Source organism: Lepisosteus platostomus, chromosome 12 (genome assembly GCF_059453375.1).
Source record: "Lepisosteus platostomus isolate fLepPlt1 chromosome 12, fLepPlt1.hap1, whole genome shotgun sequence".
NCBI lineage: Eukaryota > Metazoa > Chordata > Actinopteri > Semionotiformes > Lepisosteidae > Lepisosteus > Lepisosteus platostomus.
The window spans coordinates 7,930,363-7,948,004 of NC_142622.1; the positions used below are offsets into that span (position 1 = coordinate 7,930,363).

General features: G+C 41.4%; 1 protein-coding gene and 1 long non-coding RNA gene across 5 annotated transcripts in view; one reads left to right on the top strand and one right to left on the bottom strand.

Moving 5' to 3' along the window:
* The window catches only part of nsmce2 (NSE2 SUMO ligase component of SMC5/6 complex), a 29,344-nt gene that overhangs the window by 2,019 nt on the left and 9,683 nt on the right, over nt 1–17,642 (top strand). For all 3 annotated transcript variants that reach the window (XM_088600721.1, XM_088600722.1, XM_088600723.1), the window contains exons 3-4: nt 946–1,052; nt 4,902–5,058. In XM_088600721.1, coding sequence (XP_088456847.1) covers nt 946–1,052; nt 4,902–5,058 — 264 coding nt within the window. The remainder of the gene's footprint in view (nt 1–945; nt 1,053–4,901; nt 5,059–17,642) is intronic.
* LOC148650990 (uncharacterized) lies at nt 103–10,118 on the bottom strand. 2 transcript variants are annotated; one of them, XR_015925628.1, is made up of 4 exons: nt 9,990–10,118; nt 6,528–6,594; nt 4,184–5,129; nt 103–617 (listed from the first exon to the last, which is right to left on the bottom strand). It is a non-coding gene; the product is annotated as an uncharacterized LOC148650990 (long non-coding RNA). The 2 variants fall into 2 exon arrangements; XR_015925627.1 differs by having other exon boundaries at nt 4,184–6,594.

Sequence of the window (17,642 nt, forward strand, 5' to 3'; positions counted from 1 at the left end):
ATGTATGTACTGTATGTGCTTATGCATACATGCACACTGCCGTTAAAATGTTGGGATACACACCAGTTCATTTTGCAGAAAGGTTAGTAACATAGTTGACGCTGTCAAGACAAATATGTCTTTCATATATATATATTCAACAGAGGATTCCAAAATATATTGAATGACTAAATACTTAATTTTCATTGAAAATATAGGTGGACATCATTGTACACATATCCTCTCTATGCAGCACATTATGTGGCTGGGAACCCCTGCCACATGACATGTTGGACCTCTGAGAGCGGCGTGGGAGTAAAAACATTAGGGGCCATTTGGCCCATTTGGTAGTCAGTAGCTAATTAATCCAAGGATCTCATACAGCCATTTCTTGAAAGAAGCCAGGGTGTCGGCTTAAACCACAACCACATGGCTGATTAACTTGTTCCACACCCCAGCCACCCTTTAGGCTGAGAAGGGCCTCTGTATGTCACAGCTCCGCAGTTTATTCATGTTCCTTCGCTGGTCCTTTCATGATGCCTGCAGTACTGACGTCACGATGAGGGTGACGGTGTGTGTCGGGGCAGACCTGTCGTACAGGTTTCCAGCAGGTCTCGGGCCTGAGGACTGCTCAAAATCTGTGAGAGAGATAGAGGAAACAAGTCCCGGGATCCTCAAGCCACTGAGCAACTCAGTTTGTTAATATTAATGAATACATTCGTATATATTCATGAATATATGCAGATGGTAGTCGATAGCTGAGATGGTACTGTATTATCTCTGTCATGATTAGGTTTATAACCTCCATTTCCAAATTTGCCTGTCTTTTTGTTGTTTTTTTTTCACCCTTTCTGAATGCTTGATATGAGGTTTGTCTTTGTGGATGTGTAGTTGCAGTGCCGACCCTCCAGTTCCCAAAACGGGGGGGAAAAAAAGGCTGGCGCTCACAGCTCCTCTAAATTACAGGCAGCGAGGAAGATTTCAAGAAGCTGGAGCAAATGATGCTGAACTGTGCAAGAATGGAGAGAGAGATCAACTATTTTGTAGCAGCAGTGGAAGAAGTGACCTCACAGGTAGGACAAGAGGGAAAAGACCTTTCTCTCCTGGTAGCAGTTTTGTTGCCTGCATTTGTCTTGGGGCGTCAGATGCATACCAAGGTTTCTAGTTATTTTGCCTGCCCAGCTTGTGAAGTTGCATTTCCTTTTAGACCGCGCCTGCCCAGTCCACCTTAAAACTGACAGTGAGACTTTGAAACCACATTGCCTGCCCCGCATGTCCTGATTCCTTCCCATAACAGACCTTTGCTGGACCTGTATTTTCCGAGCTTAACAACTGATTAACAAACCTTATCTTGCTCAGATTATTATCTCGATTCACTAAAGAAAAAGTTCAATGGGCCACCCATTAAAATGTTGACCGAACAGCTTTCATTAAGCACTGCCATACGCACCCAAGGTATAGAATGTTGGCTTTGTGTTTGTAATAGTTTGTCTGTCAAAAAGACTTGAATGGCCAGCAATGACTCATCTGCGCAGTGTTTGTGTGAGTCAGACAGATTCTCCATCCGTGACTCACACACTCTCAAGCTGCTCTCGTTTCCCACAGTTCCTGTACAAACAGAGAACTGATACCCGTGATGTTATGAGAACAGGACAGGCACAGGGCAGTGTCGTTAACCACGATAGAATGAAGGGTGGAGATAAACCGCTTTGGATGGTCAGTGGACGTCACTTTGTGGGAGCCTAGAGTTCAGCTACACAAAATCCCAGTTTATGTTTGTGGTAAAGTGATAGATCCTTCAGTATAAATCCATAATTCTTTCCCTTTCCTTCTAAACTAACACTGAAAGATCATCTTGATAAGAAACAGATTTCCTACTTTTTCGTGCTCGTGTATATGAAATCTGTCATTTACGTCCGTTCGAATGCTGTTGCGGTGGCACAATTTAAAAAAGCCAGTATTGTAAACATAGAAGTGGAAAGAAAATTCCAAGGCAAGTTTTTTTATATATATTTTCCTTTGAAGTACAGTGTGTGCAGCCACATTCTGTTCTCCTGTTGAGTGAACTACAGGTATTCCCCAACTAACACAGTTTTGACAAGCAGATTCGGTTTAATGGGTTTTTAGAAGTAGGGCTATTCACCCACTAAGGCACCTCTGTTTTAAAGAATTTTATTTAAGAAGGTTTCTGAACATTTTAACAAATCAAACACAAACAAAAACTAAGAAACAATTCAAACAAACAAAAAAAAAGAGCCAGACAATGAACTGAACAAAAGCACAAACTTGCTTAACCCTTTTAACTTTTTTTTGTTGAGATAAGAATAAAGTTAGACTCTGTGATGTAAGTAATCACAAAAGAATCGGATGTATAAAACCTGCTAGGATATGTACAAAGCTCGGTGTTTTTGAAAGTATTTAAGAAAGGACTCCCATGCCCTAAGGAATCACTCCAGAGTGCTTTTTCTGCAGAAAAAAAATCCTCTCAGTCACCTCATTCAAGATCATCTGATTGAGCCCGCTCTTGAAACAGGGTACAATGCCATATTTAAATTCTTAAAGAACATTTCTTATGCCCCAATCATTCCGAATGTCAGTGCTGATTGTTCTACACGTCTGAATGTTGGCTCTGAACAACCAAATGGTTAATTCAGGATCTGCAGTATTTCTACACATAATTTCTGCAACTTGGAACACAGCCAGACGATGTGTTTTAGTGCGCCATCAGAACACCTGCAGCTTTCACATAAAGGACGTGCCTCGTTCAGTTCAGTTTTAGCATAATGAAGTCGATGTATGACCTTGCCTTAATAGAGCATTGCTCAGACTCTTCTCAAACCACAGTGGAAATTTAAATATTCAGTTCCTTGCACCATTCATCTTTCAGGTGATTAACAGACACCTCAGTGGGCTTGTAAAAAAAAACACATACTGTGAATTAAATATCTACATTTGATAGGCCATTGCATAAAATGAAACTTATAACTTACTAAATGATGCAAATTATAATCTATATACAAATATTATCAAGTAATCAGTCCTTTTTCCTTCCATTATGTAAACACTTCATTTTGTTATGGCATGGATGTGACTTAAACTAAAGGTTTATCTAATTTCTAGTCCAATCTAGTATTCCCATGTTGTTCCTCACGATAACACTTGTGCTATTTTGATTCAATTTTACAGAAAAAAGCAGAGCAGCGACAGAGGTTTTAGTGTGGACTTGTTCTTCAAAGTCTAACCACACAGCTGTATTTCTGTCTATACTAGACTTTTGGGGAAAGCCAGCTTGCTAATATGTCATGACCCTTGCACCTGCAGTGCAGTAATAATGTCAAAAGGCAGATTTTTAAAATGATCTTTAGAAATAAGTGGCATCTTATAGTTCCAGAGCAATGATGTAATAATTGAGTCTACAGTCTTAAAAAAAAATTCAGTAAGGAACACGAGGCAAATTCTGGAACAGATATAATCTGGGCAGTAAAATCATCTTTATAACATTTATGTGCTCGAAGACAGTCCTCCAACTCTTGATATTTTATTTTATCTTTAAGATCATTACGGAGTAGTTAAGTTTAAACATTAACTTAGGGTCTTAGGAACCTTAGCTACATCATAAGCATATAGCATACAGGTTTCTGTTTTGGCAACCTTAATGCCTGTAATGCTCGGATGATTACTTATGCTAATTGCCAGGGGCTCTAAGGCACTATCTAATGTACCTGATTTAACACAATTTCAGAAGCAGGGGTAGACACTGACTAACACACTCGGTGCTGAGCAACAACTAAGGCACTCGGGTTAGAAGCTGTGCTGTTGTCCTACTAACGCACTAGGTTTGTCATGATTTTTGTCGATCATTGAAGAAGAAGCATGGTGACTTGACTGCACAGCTTTCGAGGCCATGAAACCAAAATGATTGACGAAGGCAGGGTAATGAACAGGAGTGGAGATGGTAACAGGACAAAAAAAACAGCAATAAGCTTAGAGCCCAATCAACATGATCAAGCTGTAGGAAAACAATGAATGAATATGTGATATCAGAAGAATAGAAGAATTGTAGCAAACAAGAGAAGGCCAATCAGCCCAACTAACCCATGTGGTAATAACTAGGTAAGAGATCCAAGCATCTCATCTCTTAACGGAAGCAAAGGTACCGGATTCAACCTCATGGATAAGTAGGTTTTTTCTTACTCACACAAACCTTGGGGGAAAAAAAGGGCCTCATGTTCTCCGTTTTAAATGCAGGTCCACGTAATTTCCATGTGTGCCCTCTAGGTTGTGTTTCGCTGTTCTGAAGAAATCTGTTCAGTTTACTTTAAGTAGATTTTTCGATATTGTCCTTGCTACCATCTTGAGTGCAGTGAATCTGAAACATTCATAGAAATGCAAAGTTAATGTACAAAACGAATGTATGAAAGTATTCAAATTGGTTAAAACCTAAAATGGTTATCATAAAAACACGTATGAGGTTAGCCATTGTTTCCTCCTATTGTATAACCCATTTACTCTCCCCACTCTTGTGTCCACACTCCTTGAAATTATCATTATTTCTTCATTCATTTCTCATCGTTATTTTAGTTGTGATTATTTTCTTCGCTGAAAAAAGTGAAAAGGTGATGTTCAAGCATAACAAACAAAAAGAGGCAAAAACTAAAAGCATTAACCAAGATCTGGTCATAATAAAGCAGTAAAATGTCCAAATTTGTTGATTCTGAGTTGTGGGTGGAAAGAATCCACTCCATATTTCCATAATGTCTTAAGAATAAATCATCTGTCTAATGCCGCTTTCAAGATAATTTTATAGAACTTGTGTTAGTCGGGGAATAGCTGTAGTGCTGGTGGTTTTCCCAATAGGAGTGAGTGTTGCCACTGCTTTCTTCAGCTTTTGAGACTCCCCCCCACTCTTTTCAATCTCACAGGTGAGGCAGGATGACCCTGAGGGCTTGTCTAAATTGACGGGCCTCGTAAATCAAAGGTTTACTGACCTCCAGGCTGCTGCCAAGGACTCGCAGCTACACAAGCACAAGAAGGTGGTCCAGCTGAAAGAGACTCTGAAACGTAGCAAGGTGACAGTAGGTAAGGTTCCGACTCGGGCGTACTGTCCTGACGTGTGTGGAGGTGCAGCCTGGGAAGGCGAGCTGTTGTAACTGCGGAGAAATAGGCTATACCCTTCAGGGTTTCCCTCTGGAAAAAGCTTCAGCCGGGTAGTAATCTCAACCCCCTAAAATAGGCCCCTGTCCCTTAACTGCTAGATTACTGCTTGCCAATTAACTGGTGATCTTATTACTGTAACTAAACAGTATTAACCTGAAGAGGTTTTTTGACCACAAAACTAGTTTGATTATATGGGATTCATCAAAGATGTAGGCTATCTTTGATGCTGGTAGAGGAAGAGCTATGTGCTTGAAACGAGTTGCTATTTGCTATTTTTTGTATGCATCAAGCCATTGTTGGGTTCTTGCAGCTATTGGGGCGCTGTTTATTGTATTGTGCTCAGTGAGGCAATACGTTTTTTTTCCACTGTGAAAATTAAGTGGCAAGCGACGGAGGGCGCAGTATTTGTCTGTGACCTGATGATTAAGCAGCGTGGAAACCCTGCGTTCTTTTTTCTGCATCTTGACAACGTAGCTCTTAAGGGTCCAGAAACCCAATGCGTGACATTTGCCGTCGAAAATTATAATTGCATACTGTTTGTCTCGATGTTCTCTTTTATTCAAGAATGACATTGGTTAATTAAAAGAATTGTGAGACTCTAAAACAATTTCAAAATCGGACATTCATTAGTTCGTGTTTGGTTCATCAACCTAGACCAGATGCAGATCCATGAAAGACTTTCAGACCAAGGCGCGAGTCCGTGAGTGTCGGTCCCAATGCGTGAGACTTGAGAGCTGTTGAATTACGTAACGATGCAGCACCTGGCTGACAATTGATCTTGTGGTGTATTGCTATGAAAGGGCGTTTCATTATGGATTACTGTGTACGTTTTGTCTGTGATTTATGCATCTGTTTGGCCAGGTGGCCGGCCTGGCCTGTATGCAACCGTGGGAAACCCTTACCTTCCTGCTGTCACTTGTGAAATACAATAGGATCTCAGTGCAGAGAGCTGTCACAAACAGCCTGATTCGCTTAGAACCAAGTCCAGTCCACCTCTATACCATTGCATAATCTACTACAGTGTACGGTATGTATGGTTAAAACACATAAGCAACCCTCCTTTATATGATAATTGAAGTACTCATGCATTGGCTTAAGTTAATTAAAATAACACTGATCAACAAACAAACAGTAATTGCAGACTTATAGTAATCAGTAATATAAATTACATGAATCCCTCCTCTGCGTCCAGTGGATGCCTGCACTTCCTCTGTCTGTGTTCTCAGCTATGTCCCGGCACTGTGACTTGCATTCCCCACGATAAGGACAAGGGAGTCAGTACCTATCACCAGCTTTTCGCTCTTCCTGCTGCTGACACAGAACCAGGGGCATTCGATACAATGTGCAAACAAGAGATGTGGAGATGCAGCTGCTGGGTACTGGGTACTCACCAGCTAGATTCGTCTCATGATCCGAGTCTTTTATCAGGCCCTCTCTGCTCTTCTTCCATGCAAGACCCTGTCGCAGATAAGAGAATGTTTAAATTTGCAGCTGTTGAGACCCTACTGTAGAAGGCAGCGAAAGAGTTTTAAAGTGAGATAATAATAATAATAATAATAATTGCTTACACTTATATAGCGCTTTTTCTGGACACTCCATTCAAAGCACTTTACAGGTAATGAGGACTCCCCTCCACCACCACCAATGTGCAGCCCCACCTGGATGATGTGACGGCAGCCATAGTGCGCCAGAACGCTCCCCACACATCAGCTCTCAGTGGGGAGGAGAGCAGAGTAATGTAGACAATTCATAGAGGGGGATTATTAGGAGGCCATGATTGGTAAGGGCCAATGGGAAATTTGGCCAGGACACCGGGGTACACCCCTACTCTTTTCGAGACACGCCCTGGGATTTTTAATGACCACAGAGAGTCAGGACCTCGATTTTCCATCTCATCCGAAGGATGGCGCCTGTTTACAGTATAGTGTCCCTGTCACTATACTGGGCCATTAGACCCACATAGACCACAGGGTGAGCGCCCCCTGCTGGCCCCACTAACACCTCTTCCAGCAGCAACCTTAGTTTTTCCCAGGAGGTCTCCCAGCCAGGTACTGACCAGGCTCACACCTTTGCAGACCGAGCTATTATTTCTTGCTAAGGTAGTGTGATTACTACCTTAGACTTTTTTTTTCGATATCCAGTGCCATGTTTTGAGATTAGTTGAACATATTTAATCCCATAGACTGTTTTTAAGTATTTTTCAGGGGAAGGACATTTGTGGTGTCAGGGTTTTATTGGCAGTTACAGTCACGAATTCTTGTCCTTCTCCCTCTAAAAGAAAAGCATGTGTTGGCCAAGCACGAGTGCCCGTGTTAGTTTATTTCTTTACTTTGCTCTGCTTGTGCTGCATTGAGCTTTGCTAGTTAAAAAAAGGTTAAGATAGTCATAGAAATTGCTTCTTAAGAGTTTTTTTGTAGGAACCGGGAATTGGAGCTCAACCCTTTACATTTTAAGCTCCTTAAGTGTTCAGTGAGATTTTTTTCCATCCCTGTGATCCTGTTTTATTGGGTTTTATTACTCATATGACAAGAGGTGGGGTCGGTGTGGATACAAAAAACATACTCAAAATTATTTTCAGGTTGACTTCAGTCACGGTTGTTATTAGTTTACAGGCCTTCACACAGCATAGAGCAAGAAAATTTGGGAAGAATCCCTTCTTGGGGTTAAGGATGAAGGATTTACAGTACCGCACTTAAATATTGGAAACTGAAGCTCTGTGCCCAGGAATAGCTTTCCTTTCCGGTTGCAGTTCGCACAGCCTGCCATGGGGGGGCAGCCCTGTATGGATGCCTCAACACCCATTTCTAACAAAAACATGGGAGAGGAAAAAAATGATCACTGTCCTCTTTTTTTGTCTTTCACTTTTAAGTCATTATCTGCCTTCCAGCATCCTCTCCCATTCTTCAGTGCAGTGAAGCAAAGGACTTTAGATTCTCCAGGTTCATCTGGCATAGCAGTTGAAATCATGAGCTGGGTTGTATCTTTTCTGACAGGTTTGAGCCTCTGTTTCTCTCGGCAGTAGGCTGAAACAGTGCTGCTGTATAAGAAGCCCGCATCACAAGAGTCAGCTTTTAAGCCTCTTATGTCCAACACTATTGATCTGATGGGTACTTCTTTAAACTGCCCTGCAAGGGTAAGAAATGCATCAGTTTGAGGTTTTGTATCCCCTTAAGGATAAAGATGCTATTGTGATGCTATCTTTTCAGATAAATTCAACAATTTACCAATATAGTGCTCTGCAACCCAGAGAAATTATTTATTCCGGCTTTTATGCACATTTGTCTAGTCGTTTAAACAAAGACAGATTTGTGAATGAGGACCCATGAGGCTCTGATTGCATTTGATTGTTATTCTGTGTTTTATTATACATCGTGCACTGGAAAAGAAAACAGATTCCTGCTTTAGTCTGGCCATAGAGGCATCTGGCTTCTTTACAATCTGGGCTGCTCATCTGGACTTCCATGGAAACCAGTGTTTTCATGAGCTGCTAAATTTACAGTGCGTTGAATATTAACAAAGTGCCTGGCAGCACTTTAAAAAGCAAAAATAGCTGGAGTGTGACTCAGAGTGTGAGTCATTAACTGCGAGTACTGGTAAGAGATTTCAGCTTGACATTGAAAGAGCTAGCAGATGCAGCTGCTTGTTTCTAGGAACTCTGAATCCCATTTCATTCTTGGGATTTCTCTTGTGCAAGAACAATCACATTGTTTTGTTGAGGGACCTTGACTTTTCTGTTTTGTTTTTTTTCCCTGTTTAAAAGAAGAGACATGAACCTCACATACACACAGTCGAACGGACGGCGGGTTTCATATTGACAAATGCAGCAATGAAAACTCATGGACTGAAACATTTGCATGCTTGATACCTTCTAAAGTTATAAAGAACCATAACTGTTAAACTGGAGTCACAATTATTTTAATTCAAATTTCGCAAAACGCATTGCGCTGGCAAGCTTTCTCCAGCTGTAACAGAGATCACAGTTCTGTTTTTTTAAGGTGCTGGTTTTGTGTAAAGTATTCTGCTCAAATGTACGACAGCAGTGCTGCCCTCTGGGATGTGATCCCATGACCGGGCCCAGTAAATACAAAATCTAGACTGCTGCCACACTACTTCTCTGAACTTCCTAATTTACTGACACTTCTATGCAAAGCACCTGAACGTTGCACCCATTTAAACTGCTGGGTATATTACTGTAACAATTCAGGCGAGTTGCCTTAATCAAGGGTACAACAGTAGTGTCCCACCTAGAATTTGAACCCACAACCCTCCAGTTATAAGTCCAGAACCCTGATCAGCTATAATAATAATAATTATAATAATAATAATTGCTTACACTTATATAGCGCTTTTCTGGACTAGTGGGGTCTCCCCTCCACCACCACCAATGTGCTGCATCCACCTGGATGATGCGACAGCAGCCATAGTGCGCCAGAACGCTCACCACACATCAGCTATCAGTGGGGAGGAGAGCAGAGTAATGAAGCCAATTCACAGAGGGGGATTGTTAGGAGGCCATGATTATAAAGGCCGATGGGAAATTTGGCCAGGACGCCGGGTTACACCCCTACTCTTTTCGAGAAACACCCTGGGATTTTTAATGACCACAGAGAGTCAGGACCTCGGTCTCATCCGAAGGACGGCGCCTGTTTACAGTATAGTGTCCCCGTCACTACACTGGGCCATTAGGACCCACATTAGCCGCAGGGTTAGCGCCCCCTGCTGGCCCCACTAACGCCTCTTCCAGCAGCAACCTTATCTTTCCCAGGAGGTCTCCCATCCAGGTACTGACCAGGCTCACACCTGCTGAGCTTCAGCGTGTAAATCAGCTGCCTTTGCTCTACCCTGCAAACCACCTGCTGGCAAGCCTGCCAAAACTGGGTTTGGTGTTTCTGCTGATGTCATTAAGGCACAGCTATAGGAGATATAGAATACATCAGACTTGTGTCCGATGACATCAGAGTCACACAGCTGATGTCGTTTCTTTAGGTTTGTTTTGTTTTTGACGGATCACGCCCAGTTCCTCGTGAGTTCCTCTCTCACCAGTCACAGATCCGGACTCATTGCTTCCACACACCCTCTTTATGTGCCTTGCTCACTCGCTCGCTCCTCCCGTAAAGAAATGGTTGTCCCCCACGCTGTTCATTGCCCCTCTCTTCCCCCTCCTTTTTACCGCTCCGCTGACATGCCGGGCGCGTTTCTCGTTTTGGCATCGGGATCTTTTCCAGCAGCAGGAAGACGATCGCCGCCGAATGATTCCAGTTGGGTTTTTTCTGGAACCTGGGGCGCAAGCCCGAGGGGGACTGGCCGATCTCAGCCTCTGCGCGAGCCAGGGCGGGAGGGCTGTGGCTTTTCAAAGGCTCTCTTGACCACCATAAGCTGTGTGCAGCGTGCTCCGACTGTCACCCCTCACCGTCACGCAGTGTTACCACAGGGCATATTCATAGAAGAAATATTCAGAGCCAATTTAGAAAAAAAAAACAGAGAGAGAGAGAGGGAGATAAGTCCCAGATAGTTTTGCACCGTGGTCTGGTGTGCCCTTGTGTGATGGTGGAGGCAGATGGCTGCTCAGTGATTGTCACATTCCACAGCTGAAAGCAGGTCACGGCAGAGAGTGTTGCTCAACAGCTTATCTAAATCTTGGGTAAAGCCGTCTCTTGGGAGGTTTTCCTTGTTTGTGAGCACATTACGAATCAAGGCGACCGACTGAACTGCCATCTGTTGTTGCAGCAACGCTTTCACTTGTCCAACAGCTTCAGTTAAAGGAGTCTTTAGCTTTCTGTCAGTTGCATAGGCTGGGCTATGTTGCAAAAGGAGAATTCCGCGCGAGGAGACGTTAAAAGTAACCTGAATGGTCATTTCCGTGTTGAATGGTAGAAGTGCTCAGTGTAGCTCTGATTTGTTAGATAACCACTACAGGAGGCCTGCTAGTTAAGAGTGACGTGGAGTCAGTCCAGAGAACAAACAGGCTCTCAGGCTCTAAGACGTGGCCCAGTCTGGTATGCTGAAAGAATTGGATGTTTTTGGTCTGGAGCAGAACAGAATACCAGATATGTTGGTACGCCGATCCAGGTGGAGTCCTCCAAGGCACTGGTAAAGTTAACCTTATGGACTTCATCAGAACCATCATGAAAATTGAAGCAGATGAAACATGTGGGAACTACACAAAATATTTTAAAAACTGATGACATGAGGCACTTCTTTACAGAGATGGTTATAGGAGTATGGCTATAACTGTCCAGTCATGGTGTTGAAACTGATACTCTGATTTCTTCAAACATTAAACAAAAGAGATCTTAGGATCAACTTTCTACTGAAATCCCAACAAGCTAGCTGGAGACCTACGGTCTCTTCCCTTTTGGAACGTTTCTAGTGTTCTCAATGTTTTTATAATTATTGATACATTAGAACTTCAAATTAATTAAATTCAGTAATTAATGCAGGAATGAGCATGCTCTTCTATTAAAAATACAAAAGACGGTTCACAGCCTTCCAAGTAATTGTTTCAGTATAAATTACATAAAGGTTTGAGCTCCTATTGAATATGCAGGAATTTATTCACTTTAACTTATAGAGAGACACTGAGAACAGCCACTGGGCTCTCAGCAAATTCATATATTACAGTAATTCATATATTAACAATTCTAATTATATTTCTTTGTCTGCATGTGAGTATCACCAAGGTTCTGATCAGCTCTAGGAAAGACCTAGTCCTCAATTGATCACATCTTATGAAAAGGCTATGGAAATTGTGCTTTCATTCTAAAAAAAATCAACTTGGTAAATTTGTGCCTGCAAAGAAACCACTCAAAAGCAGTCCCCGTTTGCACAGTCACAAGAATTCAGAAAGATCTTGCCACGCAGGCCTTGTTTCTGAGGACCTGAAATGTTAATGGTGTTTGCACAGGGCAGCTGAGTTTTGAATAGATTGAAAGTGAAGGTCTTTGTAATTATTGTTTAGATGGCAGTGGAGGGAGGGGAGTCAGGACACAGTGCTTGCGTGCTTCAGAGTATTGTGCTGCTCTCATACCTGCTACTCGGTCTGTGCTTCTGCAAATGGATGGCTGTGCTGAAATACTCCACATGAAGAACTCCAGTCTCAGCAGAAACCACAGGACACCGTACAGAACTCTGTAATAACGAGCAGTGTGCACGGAGTTAAATGTGTATCAAAGGCAGGTGACCTGATTGTCTTCCTTTTTCTATCAAATGAAATATGAGGCGTTGGGCACTTTTGGAGTAGAATCGGAGTGGAGCCCTGTTGTGTTCTTAAAGCATGTTAGAACAGACCCGTGAGGAAGGCTTTGGGGCTGCACTGTAGCTCTTCCCAGGAGTGCAGTGTACATTGACTTGAGCTGCAGGGGCTCCAGTATGCAGAGCTCGCCGCTTAACAGAATCGGCTCTGAGGTGCTGTACCTTTCCACATTGCCTCTTCGTGAATTGCAAGATTTTCAAGAACATTATTCCCCCTTCTCATAGCTCATAAAAATCTGAACCTGTGACTACGTGTCTCCAGGGGCGGACTAATTATATTTGAGCGCTGTATTATGACAGAGGGAGGCTTTATTGCTGCCAAAGGACAGGATATTAATTGGGAAAATCCCATGTGGTTTATGTAACACAAAGCACAGCCAACTATTTTTGACCACACATGTAGTTCATAAAGCCATACTGTAAATGCTTTCCACAGTTTTTGGTGCAGTTCATGCACATACTGGATGTCCAGCTGATGTGTGGGATTATAGCTAATATAAGAATAATTTGCATTTTTAAGTCCCTTTGCAGCTCTATACCGGCTCTTGTTGGTGTTTCTGAAATTATTATATATTCGATAATTCAAAAATATTTTTATTCAGCTTTCATGCAGCACCTGTGCTTTCTTTACCAGCATCATGGTATCAGCATTTATTATAATTGTTTTAAATTCATTTTATAATACGTCCTTGGAATCATTTTTTGTTTCTCTTGTACATACATTTAATGCAAAGTTTTTAAATATTGCTACTAAGGTATTAGATATAAATATGTGATACTGCTTAGATATTTTTTTATTTATATATTAAATATACATAACATATATTACAAATATATGTGTTACGATATTTTAATGGAAGTCCTTTATTTAAGGTTTTTATAGCAGTGTCAAGACACAAGATTGATTAATTTTTCTTTTGCAATCCTGAACAATAAAAGGGAACTCAGATTTCTGATCACATGTGGCCGACTCATCAATCTCTGCCGATCCTTGCTCTGGGCAAGAAATGACACAGACAGGACCGCAAGCAGAAACTGGGAGAGCACTAGCACGTCCCAGGGTGCTCATTTGTTAGTACTGGGAGCAAGAGCACATTCACGCTTGCTGAGCTTGAAAGTGATTAAAATAGTTGGAAGGCTAGCAGGCCTGTTTGTTTGATAGGCGGAGGATTTGGTCTAGTGTCTAGCTGTCATGCTTGTGGCTTATGAATTTTATCTTCCAGAATATTGATCTGGGCCCAGGCCAAGTACAAAGCAAAAATAGGTTAGGGCAGAAAAGGCAAAGGAGTAGCAGCTCAGGACAGATGTACCACAATCTGGGACTACAGAACCAGTTCTTCATGAAGGATGTTTTGTAAGAAACTAAATGTATGACTTTTGAGTTTAACTGTGGTTAACTGGCTTTGCAGTTATTCTACAAAGCCAACAGAGTGGGCCTCTTGAATAGTGTGATCAGTGCAGTGAATTCAGATCTACCGCAGGCATCAAAAGGTTTGGATGAAATTCAAGGATATTCTATACAGGAGCAAGGATGAACAAACAGCAGTGTCTTCAGTTCACTGGCAAAATGAGCATGTTTACAAAGATCCACTGCTCCGATGGAGAATGAAGTGTCATTGCTAGTAGTTTGAATTTCCCACCCACGGATCTTGATCCCGAGAGGACACCTGTCGGGTTGACGTCTTTTCATGCACAACTCCAGAAGCTGCATTCCACTGGGGCATCACAGTTGACATTATAGATTTTAAATTTTAAATATCACTGTTGGTGATATCCCATGTCGATGTCATGTCAATCAATCTTGTGCTTAAGGTTGCCAAGAAAGTGAATGTCAAAATCCGTTGTCCTTAGTGAAGGAGTAAACCTTCTAAGAAAAAAGCTGCAGTCTTTTTAATCTTTCATGCTAATAGTTGAAGCAAAATCGAGAAATCCTATACTACATGTACAGTAGGTGTGGAATTACAGTATTCTCATTTGAATGTTGTATCTGAATTTCAGATCAATCATAACTGCGTGGCTTTCAAACCATTATGGTTACGTTGTCATAAACCTTCATAATTATTGTGTCATGGAGATACATGAAAGAGATAGAGCATTTGTTTTGGAAAAACAAAGCATAGTTACTATGGATACTACTATTTGATCTCATAATAATTAGCTGAGCAGTTTGATTGCACAAGACTTTCTCAATACCCCTGTGGTTAGTTCATTAAACAAAATGTGCCACTGTTTAAAGTTTCACAATACCTACTCTAAGATGGCTTTCAATGCAAAATGCTTGGGGACCAGTAGTCTGTGTAATGGTGAATGAGAGTATTTTGATTTATAGTTCTCTCAGTTCCTGTTTTTAGACTGCTGCACGCGATTGACAAAAGCATTACACCTGGGGGTGCTGTTAAGACCAGCTCTCACGCGTGTTGGTGCAGGTTTTTTTGCGGAGATACTTAAGATCAAGCCAGTTTCAGACTCTGCAACTTCTTATTTTAAATGTGGAAGCTGCCGGCAGATCTACAACGACACGTTACAGAAGCATTTCCCAGAAGGAATTTTTTTTCCTAGTCTCCCTGGAAATCTTTCGAATTCGGACGATGTTTTGAGAACCGAGGGTGGCAGATTCATTGCTGGCCTTTTGGTTTTCATTTCACAAAAGTCACTTTTGCATTCGGGTTTCTTTGTGCAGAATAACACTGAAACTCTGTTGGGCACAGCCTGGGAATCTGAAACTATCAGGCGACTGAAGTCATGTTGTCAGACTGCCTTTGTAATCACTTAAAAGGCAGCCACTGTACTGTGACATTTATTAAAATCAACTTGTTAAGGCAGCTTATTAGGAACAGGAATAAAGCTGTTCTTGTGTATGCAGGCTTTAAAACTGTGATGTCTGTTTTTTTCCAAATCTGTCTGTTCATCTTTGTACCAATATTTACAACAGCTTGTGTGAGTACAGTTTGGACAACACCAAAATTGTGCAATTGGCACGCTTGCAATATACAAACATGAGTATTGGCCTTCTTAGAATGGAAGTGGAGTGGCAGGAGAAAGGTTATGCATTTAGTTCCTGATAGCTGTTTCTCTGAAAGTGGGGTCACAAGACAACTTTTTTCAGAAAGGTTATTTTATGTTTTATTCCGGATAAATATGCCAGAAGTATTTCTAAATAGAAAAAGCTTGTAGTTTTTACACTTTTACCTTGAATGAACAATAAACAGAAATGAACACACTCAGTTTCTCTGAATTCAGTATCCTTTTAATGAACTACATAATGTTAAGTCACCAATTTAAAATATAGTTAATTTATTATATAATTCCTTTTCGAGAAACACAAATCTCTCCAACCCCTTTGAGTCTTCCTAAAGTACTGCACTGTGATCTCATTTTATGACCTCGTTTAGGTTTAAGACCTTATCTAGAAAAAAAGTATTTTTTTTTTCCCTTTTAAGTTTGTGTTTCCTGCAGGTCATTTTAAAGGATGTTTTGGTGGCTTTTCATGGTGCTTAATGTGATGTTTTCTGAATTGTTCTTAATGAAGGTTAAAAAAAACGATTGATTAATACAGTAACATTGTTAATAAAGTGTTTAATATCTGTCTCACTTACAGTACATTAAAGCTTACAAGGCTTTTCAGGAGGGCCTGTGAGGTCCAGACTGAGGAATGTGCATTGCCTACAGCATCTGTTTATGATTGAGTGCTGGAATGTGTAAGGTTCTTTGCTTGGAGATTCACAAACCTCATCTATCCTTTTTGAAACCTGAAGATTATGTGGGTTATGTACACTATTTTAATAAGTAAACAATATCAAAGAAGAAAAAATAATCATTATACCAGAAAGGCTAGGCTGCAGCACAGAAAACCTTTCTGTTACCACAAAACCACAGTGTGCCCAATAGCTCAGTAGGTGAGGTCTTTTGCCATGCAACAGTCTGTGGTTAAAGAGAACTATTGTTTGAGCAAGCTTAGTTCTTCTCATCTCAAGAAAATGGCACTGAATTCATTGAAATGTGTTCCTTGAAAGGGCTTTCGCATTAGACACCTTGTAAATAATTAGAGTTCTACTTCAAGAGTAAAAATGGGAGTATTATGCTTTAGTTTTGGTGTTGACATACTATATAAAGGTTACTCACATCTCCATCTGTGCATATGAGATAAAAGGACTAGTATTTACCCAGCTTTTCTGTTTTTTGTGAGATGAAGGAAGAATAGGGCAACAAGAGTAAAGCAAATCTCTACACTTTTTAACTTAATTACTGCTGCACAGTTCCGTGCTTTTAAAAATGTGTCTTAGTTTTGAGGAACCAGTGATGATGCTGAGGCGGTTACTCAGGCTTCCTTCAAGAAATGGCTGAGGGAGACCCTAGAATCAATAAGCAACCGAGGTTAATGAGCCCAACACCCTCCTCTAAGGTTGGCTACTTTACTTATGAATTGAATAGACAGATTACTTTGAATCTTTTCTCCACACTGACTTGTGCATAGTGTTATCAATGCAATATGCACACTTCCCAGTTCCTCCTGTAAAAAATGACTGTGTGGTGAAAAAGAACAAAAGGCATTCATCCACTTCGTCTCCAAATTCCCCCTTTTGCTTATGAAAGGACACCAGTGACTGGCTGCCCAGGTTGTGTGTAGTTCACATTCTTTATATGGAAATTATTAAATTAGAGCAGACAAATAACAAAATGTATTTGATGTTAGCTGTCCCTTTTGGGACTCCCAGCATGAAAACAATATCCAAATGAGCTACGCTTTGACTTTGTCTCTCGCTGCTCTCAGCTCTACAGGAGGTGTTCTTGGTGTGTTTCAGAGGAGACTGTATATCTGAGCTAGCAAGGGGGCTTGAGAACTAGATGAAGTGATCTAAAACGTGTCTATAAGACTATCGCACGCAGGGCAATACACACTGCTTTGTGCTTGACGTTGATTGGCAGCTCTCATTGGCCGAAGCCCATTCGGCTTGACATTCAAGAAATCGGAAAGAGGAGGGGCTAAAGGTGAAATGATGTAAGCCTGTCCAGTTCGGAGAAGTACCGTAGCCGGAGTTTCACTGGAATGGAAAATGTGTGTCAACTAAAGCAAACACTGCAAATGGCATGGAGAGCAAGCAGGATGATAACGCAGAGGAGCCGGTGTTACAAAACTCTTATCACTCGATCAAAGCATGACATGGGGTGTTATTAGAAACAGGGGATGCTGGATAAGCTGGGACACAGAGCCGGTACTGCGTGTGTCCGTTGTGCAACGTGCTGCTTGTTGTAAA